The sequence below is a fragment of the Hemiscyllium ocellatum genome, chromosome 10, assembly GCF_020745735.1.
Source record: "Hemiscyllium ocellatum isolate sHemOce1 chromosome 10, sHemOce1.pat.X.cur, whole genome shotgun sequence".
Taxonomy (NCBI): domain Eukaryota; kingdom Metazoa; phylum Chordata; class Chondrichthyes; order Orectolobiformes; family Hemiscylliidae; genus Hemiscyllium; species Hemiscyllium ocellatum.
The window spans coordinates 23,645,812-23,666,074 of record NC_083410.1 but is presented as its reverse complement, the minus strand read 5'-3'; the positions used below and the strand labels follow the sequence as shown (position 1 = coordinate 23,666,074).

General features: G+C 41.8%; 1 protein-coding gene across 1 annotated transcript in view; it reads right to left on the bottom strand.

Annotated features, from left to right (window-relative positions):
* ryr2a (ryanodine receptor 2a (cardiac)) overlaps positions 1–20,263 on the bottom strand; it is a 551,531-nt gene that overhangs the window by 453,904 nt on the left and 77,364 nt on the right. Inside the window, exons 4-9 of the mRNA XM_060830792.1 lie at positions 19,371–19,385; positions 12,001–12,075; positions 11,481–11,559; positions 10,686–10,798; positions 9,170–9,269; positions 2,111–2,207 (exon numbers count right to left, since the gene is read on the bottom strand). Of these exons, the coding sequence (XP_060686775.1) occupies positions 2,111–2,207; positions 9,170–9,269; positions 10,686–10,798; positions 11,481–11,559; positions 12,001–12,075; positions 19,371–19,385 (479 nt within the window). The remainder of the gene's footprint in view (positions 1–2,110; positions 2,208–9,169; positions 9,270–10,685; positions 10,799–11,480; positions 11,560–12,000; positions 12,076–19,370; positions 19,386–20,263) is intronic.

The window sequence follows — 20,263 nt, the reverse complement described above, 5'->3', positions numbered from 1 at the left end:
CACTCTCACTATCTTCAACATTTGGCAAATTGACACGTTACTTCTAACATACAAGTCAGCTAGGAAATTCAATTGGTGAAAAGCGACAGGGTGGAATTAAGTCACAGCAACATGAATCTTTTCCACTGGTTAAATTCAGACCGACTGCTCTCCAATACCAGGAGCATCACTAAGAGTTGCCAGTAATACTCTGAAGCCTACCCAGGGGAATGATGCTGAATCTTGGGAGGCCTGGTGATTGTGATGGGTGGAATGGAGATCACCACAAAGAGTCACCATTGAAAGGTGGCACAGGGTTCACAGGCCAGGGCAAGAGAAGGGGCAGGGATGGGTTTCAAAAACCAACCAACCACTTCCCTCGGGCTCCTCAATAGGCAAAGAGTGACTGACTGTCAGCACTTAGCCCATATCCCTCCAAATTCTTCCTATTCATATGCCGATTCAAATATCTTTTAAATTCTGTAATTGTACCAGCCTCACCACTTCTTCTGGCAGCTAATTCCAGACACGCACCACCCTCTGCATGAAAAAGTTGTCTCTTAGGTCCCTTTTATATATAGTCATAGAGAAGTACAGCATGGAAATAGACCCTTCGGTCCAACTCGATCCATGCTGACAAGACATCCCAACCTAATCTCGTCCCACTTGTCAGTACTTGGCCCATATCCCTCCAATCCCTATCCCATTCATATACCCGTCCAGATGCCTTTTAAATGTTGCAATTGTACAAGCCTCCACCATCTTTCCCCTCTCACTCCGAACCTATGCCCTATAGCTCTGGATTCCCCCACCCCAGGAAAAAGATCTTGTCTGTTTATCCAATCCATGCCCCTCATGATTTTACAAAATTCTACAAGGTCACCCCTCAGCTTCTGACGCTCTAGGGAAAACAGCCCCAGCATATTCAGACTTGCCCTATAGCTCAAATCCTCCAAAACTGGCAACATGCTTGTAAGTCTTTTCTGAATCCTGTCACATTTCACAACATCCTTCCTATAGGAAGAAGATCAGAATTGCAAGCAATATTCCAGTAGTGGCCTAACCAATGTCCTGTACAGCCACAACATGACCTCCCAATTCCTATACTCAATGCTCTGACCAATAAAGAAAAGCACACCAAACACCTTCTTCACTCTATCTACCTACGACTCTACTTTCAACGAACTATGAACCTGCATTTCAAGATCTCTTTGTTCAGCAACTCTCCCGAGAAACTTACCATTAAATGTATAAATTTTGTTCTGATTTGCTTTTCCAAAATGCCTATCTGAATTTCTAAAAGGCCAGTCAAGGTCCTATTAAGTTTCTGTATCACCAGTGACCTCGAGTATTTTTTTAAATTCAAAGTTCACTACCTGCTGTTGTAGAATTCAAATATGGTCCCCATGGCATTATTTTGGTTTCTGTGTTACTAATCTAGTGACACTGTAACATCATCTTCCCTTCAACACTAACGTTCACTGGGCTCAAGCATAATTACAAATAAGTGACTCAGTTAAAAAGCTAGTTTGGCAATCCCTTCACCCACCCTTGCACGGGATTCACACTGTAGGCCCTACCAGGACTCGATTGAGGATAGTTTACCCAATTAGAGGAATTGGATTCAGGTACTCATACCCAAATCTCACAGCACCCCGTCCGCCATCATGTCTGCTCCAGCAGGCTCTGTAAAATCCATCCTGCAGTGTGAATTGTGAATCTCCAAATGGCCAATTTAAGGTAAAATATAAACAGAAGATGCTGGAGAAACTCAATGAGCCTGATAGCATCAGGGGAGAGAGAAATAGAGTCAACATTTTGAGTTCAATATGGCTCTTCTTCAGAACAACAAAAGAATTTTATTTTGAGATTTAAAGCCACTTTATCTCAGAAACACAATAACAGCCTACCCTCACACAGCACATTCATTGTAGCCAAAATAATGGCACATCAACCTCTTGAACAAATAAATGTGTAACACAGCTACTTAAGTTATTTGATGAGTTGATACAACCTTGCAAACAACATGTGGCATTACATAAATCTAACTCTGTCAGGATCTTTCAGTTCTCCACATAGATCTCCCACTGCGCACCCCATGTGCCACGGTTAGTTTTGCCACTTTAGTTACCTCCGCTGTTCTTCTCCATGTTCTCCTGAAGGCACAGTCAAACATTCATCCATGTGTCCATGCAGTAACCTCAGCACATCCCCTCCCTTTAGGTATCCTAACAGAAGGTAAGAAATTATTAACCCAAGGTGAGATATGATAAATAGCATACTGTTTCTCAAGCAAAAAGCAAACACAAGCAAGCAGTAAAAGCATGGTACACTTGGACTAATAGATAGGGAGATAAAGACGAGTCCTAAAAAATTAAGAATGGGGAGAAAGTGAAATCACAAATACTAAGTTCTTCCCATTAATATGGTAGTATCACACACACACACACACACACATATTGATTGGAAATTTAATTGAAAATCCATCATCTGAAGGGCCATAATAAAGTTGTAGGATGCAGACTGGAATGGCAATAAAAGTAATCATGATTATGTGCTGAACATTGTTAATGAAGTAGTATGTTTGAAAGGAGGCCATCGGTATATTCACATAGTCTCACAAATGAAACTTTTAAGTGGATGTTTTTCTTTCAATGATTGATGTGAATGTCTTTCTGGCTGCATATTAGCTTAATCTGATTCATTTTCCTCTCTATACTTCTTTTCTTGCTTTGCTAAAGTTCTCAATGTTGCAAAACATTGCAAGACACAGCTCATATTGGAGGGTTCTTGTTATACTGTGACAGCGTGCCTGCCTCTGGGCTAAGACGTGTAATAACACGTTCAAGCAGTTTGATTCACTGTATATATAACTGATATTGATCATTTGTAAACCTTTGTAGAATTGGGTCCACCTAACCCTTATGGGCAACTGGACCACTATTTCAGCATTCCAGTTATTTTGGTCGTTTTTAATCAGATGAGATTGCCTGTTACCCTTGATTTAGTGGTTTGTCAATGGTATTCAAACTCATTGATCTTTGAACTACTCCTGGCACAATGCACAGGACAAGGTAAAGGCACCGAGACTGCTGGGAGAGTGTGCTCTAATATCAATGGAATATTGATAACCTATTTGCATGATGTTATTATTCACACTGTTTTCTAACTAAAACATTGTGACCCTGCACATTAAGAGAAGGTAAAAACTTGCTGTTCCTCTTTGCCGTGGGGAACTGGACATAAGTTTCCCGTTTGGCAAACAAGGTTTCTCAAGCTGCTTGGAAATTTGGAAAACTGATTTCTGCGTAATGTGGCAAATGTCACCAGAGTGGCTTGAAAGGAACTTGTCACAGTGGCTTTCACAATGCAAGAAGCGTGTTGGGCTTTGGTAGACCTCAGGCTTCAGAGATGGCATTACACCACTATGCCCTCAACTCACAAAGTGGAACTAGAAAGATAAGTTCCCTCAGAAATGTCCAGTAGATACATGTGGATATGGAAAGCCACATTGGGGCTAATTCGAAGTGTGGGTTTGGTACTTGTGGCAACAGCACGCCTGCTCCTCTGCCTGAATTTTCCTTCCTCCTCCAAAACCACAAGAGCTATTACCATACAGCACTGAATGCCAAAGTTGAGCAATATAGTTAGGAAGTAGACTTGCAACAGTGGCTTAAAGGCATTGCAAAAGCATTCCGATATTAAAAAAAAATCTTTTTAATTCACTTAAGGGATGATGGCATCGCTGGCTAGGTCAGCATTTATTGCCCATCCCTTATTGTTGTGGGTCTGGAGCCAGAGGTAGACCAGACCAGGTAAAGATGGCAGTTTCCTTCCTTAAAGAACAATATCAAATAGAAGAAACTGTAGAAGCCACTGCTTTGAAAATCAAATAAAGCAGCAATATCCTCCTTCAAAAACCTTACTGGCCACAGTTTGAAGAATCAAAGTTCATCAGCAGCAACAGAGCACAGAGTGAATAGCTCAGAAAATGTTGGATATTCCATGCAAAATCAATTAAACTTAATTTGCATTGTACATATGGGATGAATAATAGGATCTGCATTAAGTCTTCGCATACCTTGGAAAGCAACTCTAAAATTGTGGAACTTAAGAACAATAATGCTAGTGTTCAGGTTTCTCTGTCCAATACTGAGATAAATGGTCATAGCAAACATATGTGGAAATACTCTACAAATACCTCAAGGAATCTGCCAGCTATATTTCACAAATAAACTTGCCTCTTTGGTGCTTGAATATAAAACAAAGCCAAGAATGCCAAGGTAGAAACTTTGCTCTACTAAAATGAAGCTTCAATTTCTGGCAGCACATCATGGAAAAGTCAAGAAGGTGGTATGAAATGAACCCTGGTATATCAACATTTAAGGTTCAATCTACTCAAACATATTGGATTACACTTCCTTAGTTTATCAATATATAGGCTACTGCTTACAATATTTAAAGGAGGCCTCAGTTGTGATTGTATTCATGATGCTCGGTCTCATTGAATTTACTCAATAACATTGAGCTGAATTTTCTTCTTTAAAGCTATGTCAAAGTTGCATCAAGTTTTTTGGAGGGATTCTCACAGCAAGGCCAAACAGGATTTCTCACCATATCTTACAAACACGTCTCATTAGCCACCTACCCTGTCCCTATAGTGCCCTCATTGATCACCATCTTACCATGCACTGTTTCCAGAACAACTGGCCACTCAATGGATATCTGATGAAAAATAGACATTCCTTGTACCCATGCCACCTTTAACAGCTGAGTGTACACCTTCCGTGGGGGTCAAGCTACCAATCTACTCCAGCCTGGTTTGAGGTTTCAATGGGCAGCAGTGTAATCTCAGTCACCTGAAGAAATGCACAGCAATCTAAGTAGAAGGCCATTGACCTTCCCACTCTGCCTGCATATGTGACACCGCATTCTCTCTGCTACTTCACACTCACTCCACCTTCCACCAAAGCTCGCATTCTACCACTCTCACGATTGCCTACATCTTCCTACCCCAACTCCTGACACTGCCAACCCAGGATACACTCTGCGCTGCCTATTCACTCGCTCACCCACCTGCATCAAAAGTAAAAGCTGTATCATCCACTTACATCTTCCTTAATACCTGATTCTCGCCCTCTTTCTCATTCCAGAGGGAAAACAGCCCCCAATAGGGCAGAAAGACTGAAGATGGTTGGGGTGGCCTGCCCAATATTTAAATCCTCACCTCTTATGCAGACAGTATCCTGACTCTGACTGACCTAACTGGCTGACTGACCATGTCCAAACCCCCGGTCAGGTATCGGGAACCTCCCTTGACTTACTGTGCCATGGCCACAAGCAATAGCTATCCCGCTTGACTTGGCTGAGGCCAGCTGACAACCATGACAAACTTCTTTGGCTTATTGTCTACTCTAAACTGCAAGACAAGGGAGGAGTAATATGAACCAGGAATCCCTTGATTAGACGGCAAAGCACCAAAAGAAAAGACCTGGAAAGATAATGCAAGACAGGGATGCTGTAAGCATCCAGGAAGGCTCAGGTGAGTGAATGTCCTGACTGCAAGCAAACAACCTGAAGATATGGTCGGGTCCAATCCATGGTTTGAGTGCATGTCCCTGAGTGCATAGTGTCCTCACTGCAGCATTACAGTAATATATGTCAGTGCAGACTTTGCTACAGCATTGAAATACAGACGGTTCTTGTAGGTGGACTGGAGATTTGCCATGACGGTAATAGAGGCTGGCACATGTCAAATTGCCAGTGTGGATGTGGCTGGTACCCATGGAGTTTTCCCTGAGAGTCTGGTGCCTGGAATCCAACAAGGAGAGCCTTCAGAGCAAGCACTGAGCTGGAAGCATCAGGTACCCCCACTCTAACTTTCATATTGGGAATTCTCAAAGTCTCGACGGTTTGGTATGTTTCATACGTTAGGAGGCTGAATGTAAACGAGACAAGTTATGGCATTAATAAGGCATTTTAGAAGCCATAATACTCCTTAATTGTGACCCTCTGCTTCCTAGCAAGAAACTCAACTCACTGCTCAGCAAAAACGTGAAAGCTGCAGCCAGATGCTGCCAAGGTTAAGATGAGCCTCACCAGACCTCTCACTGGATTCTGTCTCATTTATAGCTCAATGCATTCAGACGTCTGCAGGATTCTAGGAGAAAGTGAGGACTGCAGATGCTGGAGATCAGAGTCAAAGGGTGTGGCACTGGAAAAGCACAGCCGATCAGGCATCATCGAAAGTGCAGGAGTGTCGATCTTTCGAGCATAAGCCTTTCATCAGGAATGAGGCTTGTGGGCCAAGGGGGCTGAGAGATAAATGGGAGGGGGTGGGGCTGGGGGGAAGGCAGCTGGGAATGCGATAGGTAGATGAAGTTGGGGGTGAAGGTGATAGGTCAGAGAGGAGGGTGGAGTAGATAGGTGGGAAGGAAGATGGGCAGGTAGGACCATTCTAGAGGGTGGTGCTGAGTTGGAAGGTTGGGACTGGGATAAGGTGGGAGTAGGGGAAATGGGGAAACTGGTGAAATGATGAGGCGTTCTTCCTCCAGGTGTCGGATGGTTAAGGTTTGGCGATGGAGGAGGTCCAGGACCTACATATCCTTGGCAGAGTGGGAGGGCGAGTTGAAATGTTCAGTCACAGGGCAGTGGGATTGGTTAGTGCAGGTTGGTTGTCCTGGTGATGTTCTCTGAAATGATCTGCAAGTTGGCGTCCTGTCTCCCCAATGTACAGTAGATCACATCAGGTGCAACAGATACAGTAGATGACATGTATGGAAATTCAGATAAATCTCTGTCGAATACAGATCCTTTGGAGCCTTGGACAGAGGTAAGGGGGGAGGTGCGGGTGCAGGTTTTGCACTTCTTGCAGTGACAGGGGAAGATGCCAGGAGAGGAGGGTGGGTTTGGAGGGGGGGGTGTGGACCTGACAAAGGAGTCACAGAGGGAATGACCTCTGCGAAATACAGATAGCAGTGGGGAGGGAGGTATATCTCTGGTGGTGGGGTCTGTTTGTTGGTGGCAGAAATGGTGGAGGATGTTGCAACGTATCCAGAGGTTAGTGGGATGGAAGGTGAGGACCAGAGCGGTTCTGTCCTTGTTGCGATCGGACGGATGGAGTTCAAGGGAAGTGGAGGAGATGACGTGGAGGGCATCGTTGACCAAGTAGGAGAGGAAATTGCGGTCAGTGATGAAGGAAGCCATCTGGGATGTTCTGTGGTGGAACTGATCCTCCTGCGAGCAGATGCAATGGAGGTGGAGGAATTGGGAATAAGGGATAGCATTTTTGCAGGAGGCAAGGTGGGAGGAGGTGTCATCTAGGAAGCTGTGGGAGTCGAGGGTTTATACTGAATGTCCATGTTTAGTTGGCCACTGGAAATGGAGATGGAGAGCTCCAGCACGGGGACGGAGATATCTGAGATGGTCCAGGTGAACTTAAGGTCAGGGTGGAAGGTGTTTGTGAAGTTCAAGTTCCTCGTGGGAGTACGAGGAAGCATCACTATAGTCATCAATGTCGCGGAGGGAAAAGTGAGTGATGGTGCTAGCATAGCTGCGGAAGTTGGACTGTTCCATGCGGGTGCCCATGGCTATGCCTTTGGTTTGGAGGAAGTGGGAGGATTGGAAGTAGAAGGTGTTGAGGGTGAGGACCAGTTCAGCCAGATGGATGAGGGTGTTGGTGGAAGGGTACTGTTGGCTCGATGTGAGAGGAAGAAATGGAAGGCTTGGAGACCTTCGTCATGGTGAATAGATGTATACAGGGGCTCAATGTCCATGGTGAAGATAAGGCATTGGGAGCCAGGGAAATGAAAATCTTGGAGGAGGTGAAGGGTGTGGGTAGTGTCTTGAATGTAGGTGAAGGGCTCGTGGACTAAGGGGGGCAGGAAGATATGCATGTCAAGATATGCATAAATGAGTTCAGTGGGACAGGAGCAGGCTGAGACAATGGGTTGACCGGGGCAGTCAGGTTGTGAATTTTGGATAGGAGGTAGAATCAGGCAGTGCAGCGTTCCCAGACTATGCCATTGGAGGCTGTAGATGGGAGATCCCCAGAGATGATGAGGTTATGGATGGTCTGGGAGATGGTGGTTTGATGTTGAGAGGTGAGGTCATGGTCGAGGGGGCAGTAGAGGAGGTATCTGCAAGTTGGCACCTGGCTTCAGCCATATACAGATCAGTGTGGCAACCTACCGTGGTGCCCCCCGCACCCCCTTGTCTGCTGGTTTGATGGTGATACTGGGGTTGGGGCAGAAGGAGTGGAGGGTTGCATGTTGCGAGGGTGAGAGGTTAGAGTGGGTGATGGGGTGAACAGTTTGAGGTGGTCGATGTCACAGTAGCAGTTGTAAACAAAGAGATCGAGGGCAGGTTACAGGTCAGCACAGGATGTCCAGGTGGACGGGGTGTGTTGGAGGCGTGGGAAGGAGTCCTTGGATGGTGGGCGGGGGTCTTGATGGAAAAAGTAAGCCTGGAGACAGAGGTGGTGGAAGAAATGTTCAATGTCGCAATGCGTGTCGAACTCATGGATCTGGGAGCATAGAGGGATGAAGCTGAGACCTTTACTGAGGACTGACTGTTCATCCTTAGTGAAGGGGAGGTCTTGGGAGGGATGGTAAAAACGCAGCAGGGCTGGGAACTAGGACTGCACACTATAATTTCAGATCTGACAGAAAACTGGGGCATTTTCAGCTGAGACTTCACCAACAGTTCACTATCAGACCACATTTAAATTAAGCCCTTGACTCATAACTGCATGAATGTGCTGTCGGACATGGGACTATCTCGTCTTCTGTTTAAGTTCCTCCCCATAGTTTCCTGAAGCAGATGAGTGCCTGAATGTTGTTACATTTCCTTGTGGTGAAAACAATGTGGGGAATCACAGCTTAAAGCTGACACCACGCACCTTTGAATACTCAGTTGAGTTATAAAGATGTACACAGTCAGTGGAATTGGTCTCTTGCTAGAATGTTTACATTGTGTGAGGCAAAGCTTGAAAAGGAGAATTAAAGTAGCAGAAGATTTAAAAGGATCACAAGGTGGGTAACAAAAAAAAATATAGAAATTAGCTCTCTGAAATTCTTAGATGAGTGAAGTTATTTACTCCTGCGATGTGCATGCAAAGTGCTTTGACAAAGTATAAAGCTAAAAGCAAAACTGCAGCAGTATTACTGCAGGGGTGCTCAAACAATCTTACCTTGTGCTACTTCACTTCCAGAGCAAATTGGAGCAACACTCCAGAGAGTTTGTTGGAATGCGGCATCAACATGTAAACTGCTACAGCCATATGACAAATGCTGCAAAAGAGCAAAATCAGTTCAGCACCAGCTGCTGACTGCCTGGTCACACTTAAATACATTTTAACAGAATACTGAGGTTTTATAACTGCTTTTACAATATTCAACAGTGTAAATATTACAGGATTCAAATCTGCTTCCAGATCTTATTGTTACCATGCAATGAATAAGCATTTGAATAAGATAAATACAATCATTTGTGCAGCAAAATCATCATAGCAGTTACCATAGATTCCCTACAGTGTGGAAACAGGCCATTTGGCCCAACAAGTCCACACCAACCCCCCAAAGAGTAAGATAGTTTAACTTGTTTATTTAGTCAATGCCTTCTTCATTTTGTCTGAACAGAAGTGGGATTGAGGTTCCATACAGCCTCATATGTATTCGAGCTCCATAAGAAAGTAAATATGACTGCATTGTTAAAAGTAATAAAGAACAGATTACACTGTGATTGAGCCAGACAATGCATTAAAAATGGGATCAATGCTGATCAAGAATAACGGGGTTACTCAGTAGCAGGGAATAACATGTTGCATTGATTTCGCATTTAGCTAGCAGACTGAAATCTAGCTTCTATTAAAATAAAATGAAAATGGAACCTACCACTCTCCACTATGTATAGTATTCTGGCCATGATAACAAATTAACTGCCCAAAACATTTCAGCAGCTTTGGTCCTACGTTTGGTAATCCCCTTCTGCCTCTGCAAATCCCTATTCACTCCTTCTCCAGTCAACTAGTGTGTATTTTTAAATGTATCAGTCACTCTTGGGATCCTCACATCATTGGCCATTCTTCAAGTGCAGAAGTGGGTACTGTACATGCTGGAGATTAGAGTCAAGATTAGAGTGGTGCTGGAAAAGCACAGCTGATCAGGCAGCATCCGAGGAGCAGGAAAATCGATGTTTCGGGCAAAAGGAATCCTTCAAGTGCAGGCTGCCCTATATAAGTCACTTCAAAGGCAAGCCTCAAAGTCTTTACCTAATACCACATACATTGACAGCTGGCAAGACCCACTGGATATTAACAGGAGTGGGAACACTAAATAATTTTTTCACCTTTAACCTGGAGTTTCTGAGGCCAAATGTATAACTGGCCCACAATGATCAACTAACAGTGCAGAACGATAATATAGCTCAGTTAATCATGAGCTTAACTACCAGTGGCATTGGAAGCACAGTTTTTTCAAAGTTTCGAAGTACCGTACAGTTTGTAAATACATCAGAATTCCTATATATCCAGGTAGAGACTTAAAATAAAGTGAACAATGCAAATGGTTTGCTTTCAGAAATGAAGGGAAATGTGTGAGCTTTATGGTTTTGATGAATTAATACATATATATTCCATTAGCAGAAAATAAATCAGAGAATGCTTGGTTACAATAATTCGGACAGGAAATTTGCAACGTACTACTCACCAGGTATCGTTCTGAGGAAATGCTGACTAAGATAAGGTCATCTCCTACCCGTACTTTTTCCCCTTCTGAACGTTGTTTAGAGGCTGGGTGTATAGTCCACCAACAAGCCTCCCCTGTACAAAGAACAAATCTGAAGTAGTCTGAAATAGTTTCTGTATCTTTATAACGTACAGTGTCTATTTCTCACGTAAATATTGCCAGTATAACTGTAAATTTATAGAAATACATATAAACTGAATTTTAGACTAAAATGATGTTAACTTGCCATTTTTGCTAATTAACTAGACTCTTGAAGCAAATACAATTGCCTCTTAATGCAATATGCTAATTCCTATTCTTATTTCAGATCCAATTTTTATTCCTTGCAAATATAAAATGTATGCTGCTTTATTTTTAAAAAGACTCCAAAATTTTAAACTACTCTACAACCTTTATTTTTGGGGTTTTTTTCATTGAACGGTCTATTATAAAATGGTTGACTATCATCTTATGACTACATCTACTCCAGTAGCTAAATGGTGTGCGAAGCTATTGAATTGCCAGAGCTAATTTAGGATAAAGTCTGTATGGTATCCAATTTTTTTTATTGATCCCTGCTCATTTTGCTTCCATTTCTCTTAGCACCTTTCTTATTTAATCAATGGTTCACAATTACCACATCTATCTATCATGGATATATAAATATTTGTTGTGTTACCCAAGTAAGCCATTCTGAAATAAAGATGGTGAATTCTTGAACCTGACAATGAAAGAGATGAAAACAACGGAAAGGATAACCCATCCCTCACAACATACCTGTTGTATCTTCTTGTAATCCAACATCAAAGGCTAGTTTGTCTGTTGAGGATCGAGAGGTGGACAAACAACAGAGATACTTGGAAAGAAAATGCAGAACAACAGCAGGTTAAAATCAGACTTGTGATAATCTAACTGAGAAAACAGTAGTAAACAGATGATCGCTTCAAAGGAATTTAAAGTCCATTTAAGTTGGTTATTGCAAATTAGGTTTTGGCAAACATGCTTTAGTTTTCCATGTTCAGTAAACCAAAACATTTAATGAGGTTTGAAATGAATTCTTATTACATTGCTGGTCAACATATGAATATTGACTGCTACAACGAATGCCAATGGATATATCAAGTAGTCAAGGTTTCATCACATTAGTGCATTAGAGCATCCTGACCAGGCAATGCCCTGCAAATGGGCTCAACAAACTTACTTAGCTACATTTTGTAAGAATGGAAAAATTAGATCACCATAATAGGATCTTTGATGTGAATGAGGTAAATAAAAACAGTAAATGAGTCATTCTTACCATTCCACTATAGGAGTGCCTGAGCAACACTGCATGTCCATACAAGAGGGTCCGATGGCCTCCACCTTGAGCTGTCTGTTAGTAAATGATGATAATGTTCAGGATAGTGAATCAAATAAAGCACAATACCTCTCTGTTGCAGCAACTGACAATTCAACTGACTGTCTTTTCTGCAGTTAACAAAACAAACGTATTTCTGAAACAAAGGTGCTAAATCTGCCAGTGTACAAATCAATGGATATCACACAGCAACTGTGCAATGCTGCGGTCAGAATTTAACATGGATACTATGTTCACTTTGGTCATCTAAATGTGGGAGAGAATTGGGCACTGGCACCAGTACAGAGGAGCAATAAGGTTGACCTTAATGTTAAATCCTAAAGTGCTGTCATCTGTTGAGCCTCAATGCACATTAATGAAGTACATATCTAATTTATTAATTCTTTGGATAAGAGCATCATTGACAAGGTCAGCATTAATCACCATCCCTTGTTGCCACATCTAAGAGGATTCTCAGGCAATTTCAGAGCACAAACAAAAGTCAACCACACTAGTGTGCCATTGGAGTCACACTGAGGCAGAAGCAGTTGAATAGATTTCCTTGCCAGAAGACTGGAGATCCACTTGGATGTTTATGCTGATAATGCCAGGTTTTATTTCTCAGTCAATTAAAACTTTCAGTCATTGTTGGATTTGAACTCCCATTTCTCGCCTATAAGAAAAATATCTTACCCTTAATAACACTACACATCCTATAATAAGCTATTAAAGCACATAAAAAGATAAATTGGTTATGTATTTGTTGGTAATGGTTCTGTAGAAGATTGGTTAATGTAGAAGATTGGCATTAAGTTGCATCCAATCTGATGATGTCAGAAGGCCTTGGGAAGGATAAGGCAGAACATCTTAACATCTTGCAAGGTGGAAATCTATATCCTCAGGTCTCCCAACAGTCTTCATAACAATGTCTATCTTGCAAATGATAGCTATAATGCAATAAGTTACATCCAGACAAAATTGAATGTTCTTTCCACAGTTAGTCTACATGACCAGGCTAGAGAATAGAATTGTTGGGAATGATGAATTGTTGGAATTGATTAATTAAAATTAGAAATGCCTTTTTTATCTTAAGTTTTTCTGTAATCTTTTGCTGACAAAACATTTGAATTCTGAGATGAAAGAAAAGGGAAAACATTACCACAAAACAAATGTAACCAAAGCCCCATAATATCTTTTCACATGGCCAGTGCACATGGAAGTTTGCTTTCCTAATGAGGCAGGATTACATAGGTATGTAGCAGGTTAGTGCAATAAAACTTAGATAGTTAGAATAAAATTGAATTTAATTCAAAATGATAACAGAGAGGCAAAAAAAGGCTTTATTTTGTATGGTACTTCATCAAATACAAAGAAATCTAACTTTCCTGCAATTCTGCTCATGGTTCTTAGAAGCTTCCATTATTTCTAATCAATGTGATTTCTAATGTGACTCTTAAATAACAAACTCTCACAATTCTGTACATGGTCCTGCATTCATACAGCAGAGGTTCCAATATTTTGTTGGTGCTATAGGACTTCTCATGACTCTTTCTCTTCTATCATACTGTTATGTTAAAATAGGTATTTGAGAGTATGGAACAGTCCATCCAGTTGGGTTTCTCCAAAGAATACAAATACAATCAGGTATTAAACAATCATCAGAGAAACAAATCAATTCCCGCGCACACAGGACTTCATTGCAGCTTGAAAACTGCAATCAAAAGGCCAATTACTAGGTCTGGAGGAATTGATTAAAAGATACACCAAGTCTTCAGGGTCAGATGAAGCATAAAACAATCAAAAACAAAGCATGCAAGCAGACTGGCATTAGGAAGACTTCTCAGGACAAGTCAATTCCCACATGCAGAAATAAAACAAAATAGATTTTGTATCTTCTGACACCAGAGCAATCCCTATATCAATAACAATCCCTATCACAAGTACAAAACTTGTGAATTCACCATGAAACATATCAAAAGATTTTTCAAAAATGGGAGGTGGCTTCTTAGGCAATATCTTGTCCTTGACCGGCAGTGTTATAACAGGGAAGTCAAACTTGATTCAGTATTTTGCAGTGAACATGAAATAGTGAGAAATAAAAGTCACAGATCATGGCAACACTTAAACCCTCCATCAGAAATAGAATTGGATGTACCAGATTGGAGAACCTCATGAGATAATTAAGTGAATCCATGGGATTTCCAAGTAACTGATCTTTGAAAATGCACAACTGAAGGTTTTCTCAAGTGTTATTAGCAACATACATGCTTCCCTATTCTTCACGGATCAGGACTAGAACATTGACAGTGGCATCATCAAAACTTCAGGACATCAACTACACTTTGCCATCAATTCTTTTCCCTGTTTCCAAAACCGCAAAAATACAACATACTACATACTTTGAGCAAAAGTGTTGTCACACAATGTAATGCAGCCTAAATATTATACAGGCACCAAAGACGACTTTTGAGGTTTACCCAATTCTGATCCATGTCTGTCGGCATGTTTTATTTCACTGCTTTTCTGTTGCATTGATGATCCTATGAGAAGGAGTCACAAGAGTCACCTTACTACCCAGCAGCCATTTTGTTTCTTATCTCTACTGTTGCAATCAAGTTGGGATGATGGACTGTGTGACATAAGGAAACACCATGGTAGCTCCTGGAACATTGAGAATTCATGTGCAAGTAAATTGGGCCTATCATTGGAAACTAACCAGATACGTCGTGAATTGCAGACTCCGTGGTACATATAAACATGAAGATTAACATTGAAAGGTCAACAATCAGAAAGTCAAGAGAAACTCACCTCCCTCAGCCCTGGAAGTCACAACCAAATTTTGTACTATCCAGGCAATTAGTTACCTGAAATCATGGCTTCATATGGGATATCCTATCTCCAAATCAGAATGTGCCAATTGGGCCTGGGCCCAGTAGTCTGCATGGAGGCCTGGAATAAAAGCATTTAGGGCATGGCATCAGTGAACCTATAGCAGAACTAATATGTTAGTGGAGATGGGGTCTTCCAGCAGCAGTAGCCCTTGCAAAAGTGTGAGTCTATTGTATGACACAGAATGCCTGATTATGAGAAACCCCATCCCTGAGCTCACAGGGAGCCCAGAAAGTTTTATTGGGTGCACTCGCACATGGCAACAGGTCCAACCTTGGAAAAGATGCTTAAGAGTCCATTAATTGGCATCCCAGGAATTCCACCAATTTTATCACCCATCCTCCCATGCCCAAGCTTGTGTTAAGGGCATACAATTCTCATTTATGAGTGCAATGCTGCAGTGGGTGCGATCAGTAGCCCTGGAAAATCTAGTAAATCAAAAGGTTTGAAGACCTTGGAGGCAGATGGGAAATGGGAAGCCTTCAGAAATGAGATAACAAGAATCCAGAAAAAGTATATTCCTGTCAGGGTGAAAGGGAAGGCTGGGAGGTATAGGGAATGCTGATGAGTAAAGAAATTGAGGGTTTGGTTAAGAAAAAGGAAGCATATGTCAGTTATAGACAGGAAAGATCGAGTGAATCCTTAGAAGAGTATAAAAAAAGTAGGAATGTACTTAAGAGGGAAATCAGGAGGGCAAAAAGGGGACATGAGATAGCATTGTCAAATACAATTAAGGAGAATCCAAAGGGTTTTTAGAAATATATTAAGGAAAAAGGGTAACTAGGGAGAGAATAGGGTCCTTCAAAGATCAGCAAGGCGGCTTTTGTGTGGAGCCACAGAAAATGGGGGTGATACCAAATAAATATATTGCATCAGTATTTACTGTGGAAAAGGATATGGAAGATATCGACTGTAAGGAAATAAATGGTGACATCTTGCAAAATGTCCATATTACAGAGCAGGAAGTGCTGGATGCCTTGAAACGGCTAAAGGTGGATAAATCCCCGGGACTTGATCAGGTGTACCCAAGAACTCTATGGGAAGCTAGAGAAGTGATTGCTGGACCTCTTGCTGAGATATTTGTATCATCGATAGTCACAGGTGTGGTGCCGGAACACTGGAGGTTGGCAAACGTGGTGCCACTGTTTAAGAAGGGTGGTAAAAACAAACCAGGGAACTACAGACCGGTGAGCCTGACCTTGGTGGTGGGCAAGTTATTTGAGGGAATCCTGAGGGACCGGATGTACATGTATTTGGAAAAGCAAGGACTGATTAGGTATAGTCAACATGGCTTTGTGTGTGCGAAATCATGTCTCACAAACTTGATTGAGTTTTTTGAAGAAGTAACAAAGAAGATTGATGAGGGCAGAGCAGTAGATGTGATCTATATGGACTTCAGTAAAGCATTTGACAAGGTTCCCCATGGGAGACTGATTAGCAAGATTAGATCACATGGAATACAGGGAGAACTAGCCATTTGGATACAGAACTGGCTCAAAGGTAGAAGACAGAGGGTAGTGGTGGATGGTTGTTTTTCAGACTGGAGGCCTGTGACCAGTGGAGTGCCACAAGGATCGGTGCTGGGTCCTCTACTTTTTGTCATTTACATAAATGTTTTGGATGCAAGCATAAGAGGTACAGTTAGTAAGTTTGCAGATGACACCAAAATTTGAGGTGTAGTGGACAGTGAAGAGAGTTACCTCACATTACAACAGGATCTGGACCAGATGGGCCAATGGGCTGAGAAGTGGCAGATGGAGTTTAATTCAGATAAATGCGAGGTGCTGCATTTTGGGAAAGTAAATCTTAGCAGGACTTATATACTTAATAGTAAGGTCCTAGGGTGTGTGTTACTGAATAAAGTGACCTTGGAGTGCAGGTTCATAGCTCCTTGAAAGTGGAGTCGCAGGTAGATAGGATGGTGAAGAAAGTGTTTGGTACGCTTTCCTTTATTGGTCAGAATATTGAGTACGGGAGTTGGGAGGTCATGTTGTGGCTGTACAGGACATTGGTTAGGCCACTGTTAGAATGTTTCGTGCAATTCTGGTCTCCTTCCTATCGGAAAGATGTTGTGAAACTTGAAAGGTTTCAGAAAAGATTTACAAGGATGTTGCCAGGGTTGGAAGATCTGAGCTATAGGGAGAGGCTGAACAGGCTGGGCTGTTTTCCCTGGAGCGTCGCAGGCTGAGGGGTGACCTTATAGAGGTCATGATGGGCATAGATTGGATAGATAGACAAGGTCTTTTCCCTGGGGTGGGAGAGTTGAGAACTATAGGGCATAGGTTTAGGGCGAGAGGAGAAAAATATAAAAGGGACCTAACAGGCAACATTTTCTCGAGAGGGTGATGCGTGTAAGGAATGAGCTGCTAGAGGAAGTGGTGGAGGCTGGTACAATTGCAGCATTTAAAAGGCATATGGATGGATATATAAGTAGGAAGCGTTTAGAGGGAAAATGGCAAATGGGACAAGATTAGGTTGGGATATCTGGTCGGTATGGACAAGTTGGACTGAAGGGTCTGTTTCCATGCTGTACATTTCTCTACCTTATGGCTCTAATCTCTATAAGTTGAGCTGCCGTGCTTAACAGGACAACGGTGACTTGCCAATTGGCTGATGTAACAAAAGCCCCTACACGCTTCACTGGAATGAGCATGGAGTTTGAGTGCCATTAGCATTATCTGTACATGATAAAACTGACGGTGCTGCAGACCTGCAGATCTGAAACCCACAGTAAACAGAGCTCCTCTAAAAGATGGACTCACGGGTATGCTACACAAAGATAACAAAATAATAAAAAGATATGCTGATAGGCTTGGATGAAGAATGCTCATGTGGTGCATGAATACCAGTATGGACTGGCTGGGCACCTAAGACAATTTCTCTGTGATACATTTTATGTAATTCATCATTGAAGTGCAGCTTCGTCTGACAGAGCTCCAGGGAAAGATCTTGCAAGTTTTTCTAACAACAGCAGAATGGTTGGTTCCATGGTGATTAGGTTTTCCTCAGTACTGCAAGTTTGTTTTTCAGGGTTGAAAGAGCTGTCAGCTATTCCTTTCCCTCCAGCATATAAGTCACATAAAAAGCGGAGTTCCACAGTGGGAAATTCATGGGTGTGGTCTTCAGGTTATAGCTCAGCAATTCTCCTGAAACAGCATAGTCTCCATTGTAATCACAATTCAATAATGGAGGAAAGGAGGAAAGAAATTACAACCTGCATAGGGACATAATTTGTCACTGCTCTTTTTGTTGTGCTGTGCCTTTTAACGAAGTACTTCTGTGCTCATTCCTGGGTGGTCGAAAACTGCACCTTTTACTGCTGCGCATAGTTGCTGTTTGTTGGGATATGGGCAATCCACTGCTTTGAAACTACTAGAGACCACAATAATTGGGCAGAGTAAACATACTCTGTATGTGGGCGGCACGGTGGCACAGTGGTTAGCACTGCTGCCCCACAGGGCCAGAGACCTGGGTTAAATTCCCGCCTCAGGCGACTCGCTGTGTGGAGTTTTCACATTCTCCCTGTGTCTGCGTGGGTTTCCTCCGGGTGTTCCGGTTTTCTCCCACAGTCCAAAAATGTGAAGGTCAGGTGAATTGGCTATGCTAAATTGCCCATAGTATTAGGATAGGGGAATGGGTCATGGTGGGTTGCTCTTCAGTGTGTCAGTGTGGACTTGATGGGCCGAAGGGCATGTTTCCACACTGTAAGTAATCTAATCTAAAGTTTACTGCATTGCTGCAAACTATATACAGGTTGCATAGCACTTCTATCTGCTGCTCATGCTAGACGTCTCCCAGGTCTCTCAGACTGACGTCATTCTGTCACATGGTGTAATCATGACAGGTTGTGTCAGTTTCCTACACAAACTCACATTTTTAAGGACAGAGAGAAAAGTGGAAGTCCTGTAATTAAGGGCAGGTGACATAATCAGGTAAATGTGCTTTGGTGTAATTCCTGGCCTTGCAGAAGCACAAATGTTGTCTTCTATTCTTCCACAAGAATAGAATAATAAATTAAAATAGTTTGAGAACAAACTAGAGTGACTCTCACTCTTCTCCAGTAACTGGGGCAGGAGGTCAACAAAACACCTGAGCAGCAACGTGAATGGCCACTTGCTGCTGTTTGTGCCATTTCTCTTGAGACTGTGTCACACTCCCATCAATGTTTACAGAAAGTGAGAAATCTAATTGGTGAAAAGGTGACCTACCTCGGGGAAAATACAATGTTCATATTTCAATCTAAGAATAAAATATACAAAATTATTATTTGGAAGCATGTCTAATCTAAAAATATCCGATATGTGGTGATGCACACCAAACTTCAACCCAGCGTACATCAAATTCACACACTTAATGCCACATCTAAAACAGCTAAAATCTTCATTAAATGGATTCCTGTACATGAATTGTGAAAGAGCAAAGTTTGATGTTCATGATATGACTCTGCAAAAAAATTTCTTCTCAAACCCAATTAACTGATTTTAATACAACAAATTCTGACTTTTTGTGACGTGCTGCTTTCATGATATTTCTGATAGAAGACAACATTAGGGAGCTACCTGCAGTTTATAAAAAATCACTGCTGTACAACTTCTTTTGTACAGATACACACTTAGCACTGAACTTTTATAATAGTTCCACCTTGCCATGCATTCAGTTAGGAAATTGCCTGCTACAGCACTCATGTTCAATTAGAGTTCATATTAATGATGGAATGGTAATCAAACTCAGAGTTAGGTTGGATACTTGCACTGAATTTGTTATGTGCTCTCATCTACAAGAATTACATGTTGCTAGATTTCTAAACTAGGCAGAATAGAACAAAGTAAAAAGTGAGGTCTGCAGATGCTGGAGATCAGAGCTGAAAATGTGTTGCTGGTTAAAGCACAGCAGGTTAGGCAGCATCCAAGGAACAGGAAATTCGACGTTTCGGGCCAGAGCCCTTCATCAGGAATGGGCTCTGGCCCGAAACATCGAATTTCCTGTTCCTTGGATGCTGCCTAACCTGCTGTGCTTTAACCAGCAACACATTTTCAGAATAGAACAAAGTTAAAGGTATACTTGACTAAATAACATTTTATTGATCACAACACTACTTTATGGGATTCTTAATGCTAAATAGTATATAAGATAATATGAACACACATTAGTTACAATCAGCACAGCATTAGCATTTTGATATTTTCTGGATGGCAAAAGATTAATTGGTTGGTTTGATTCTGTATCAAAACGTCTTGTCCAAGAGAAGTCTTGATTTTAGTCAGATATTTGATTTCACCTCTTTGAATATGAATAAGACAGGCATAAAATGCAATTGACTGCATATGTACTTCAA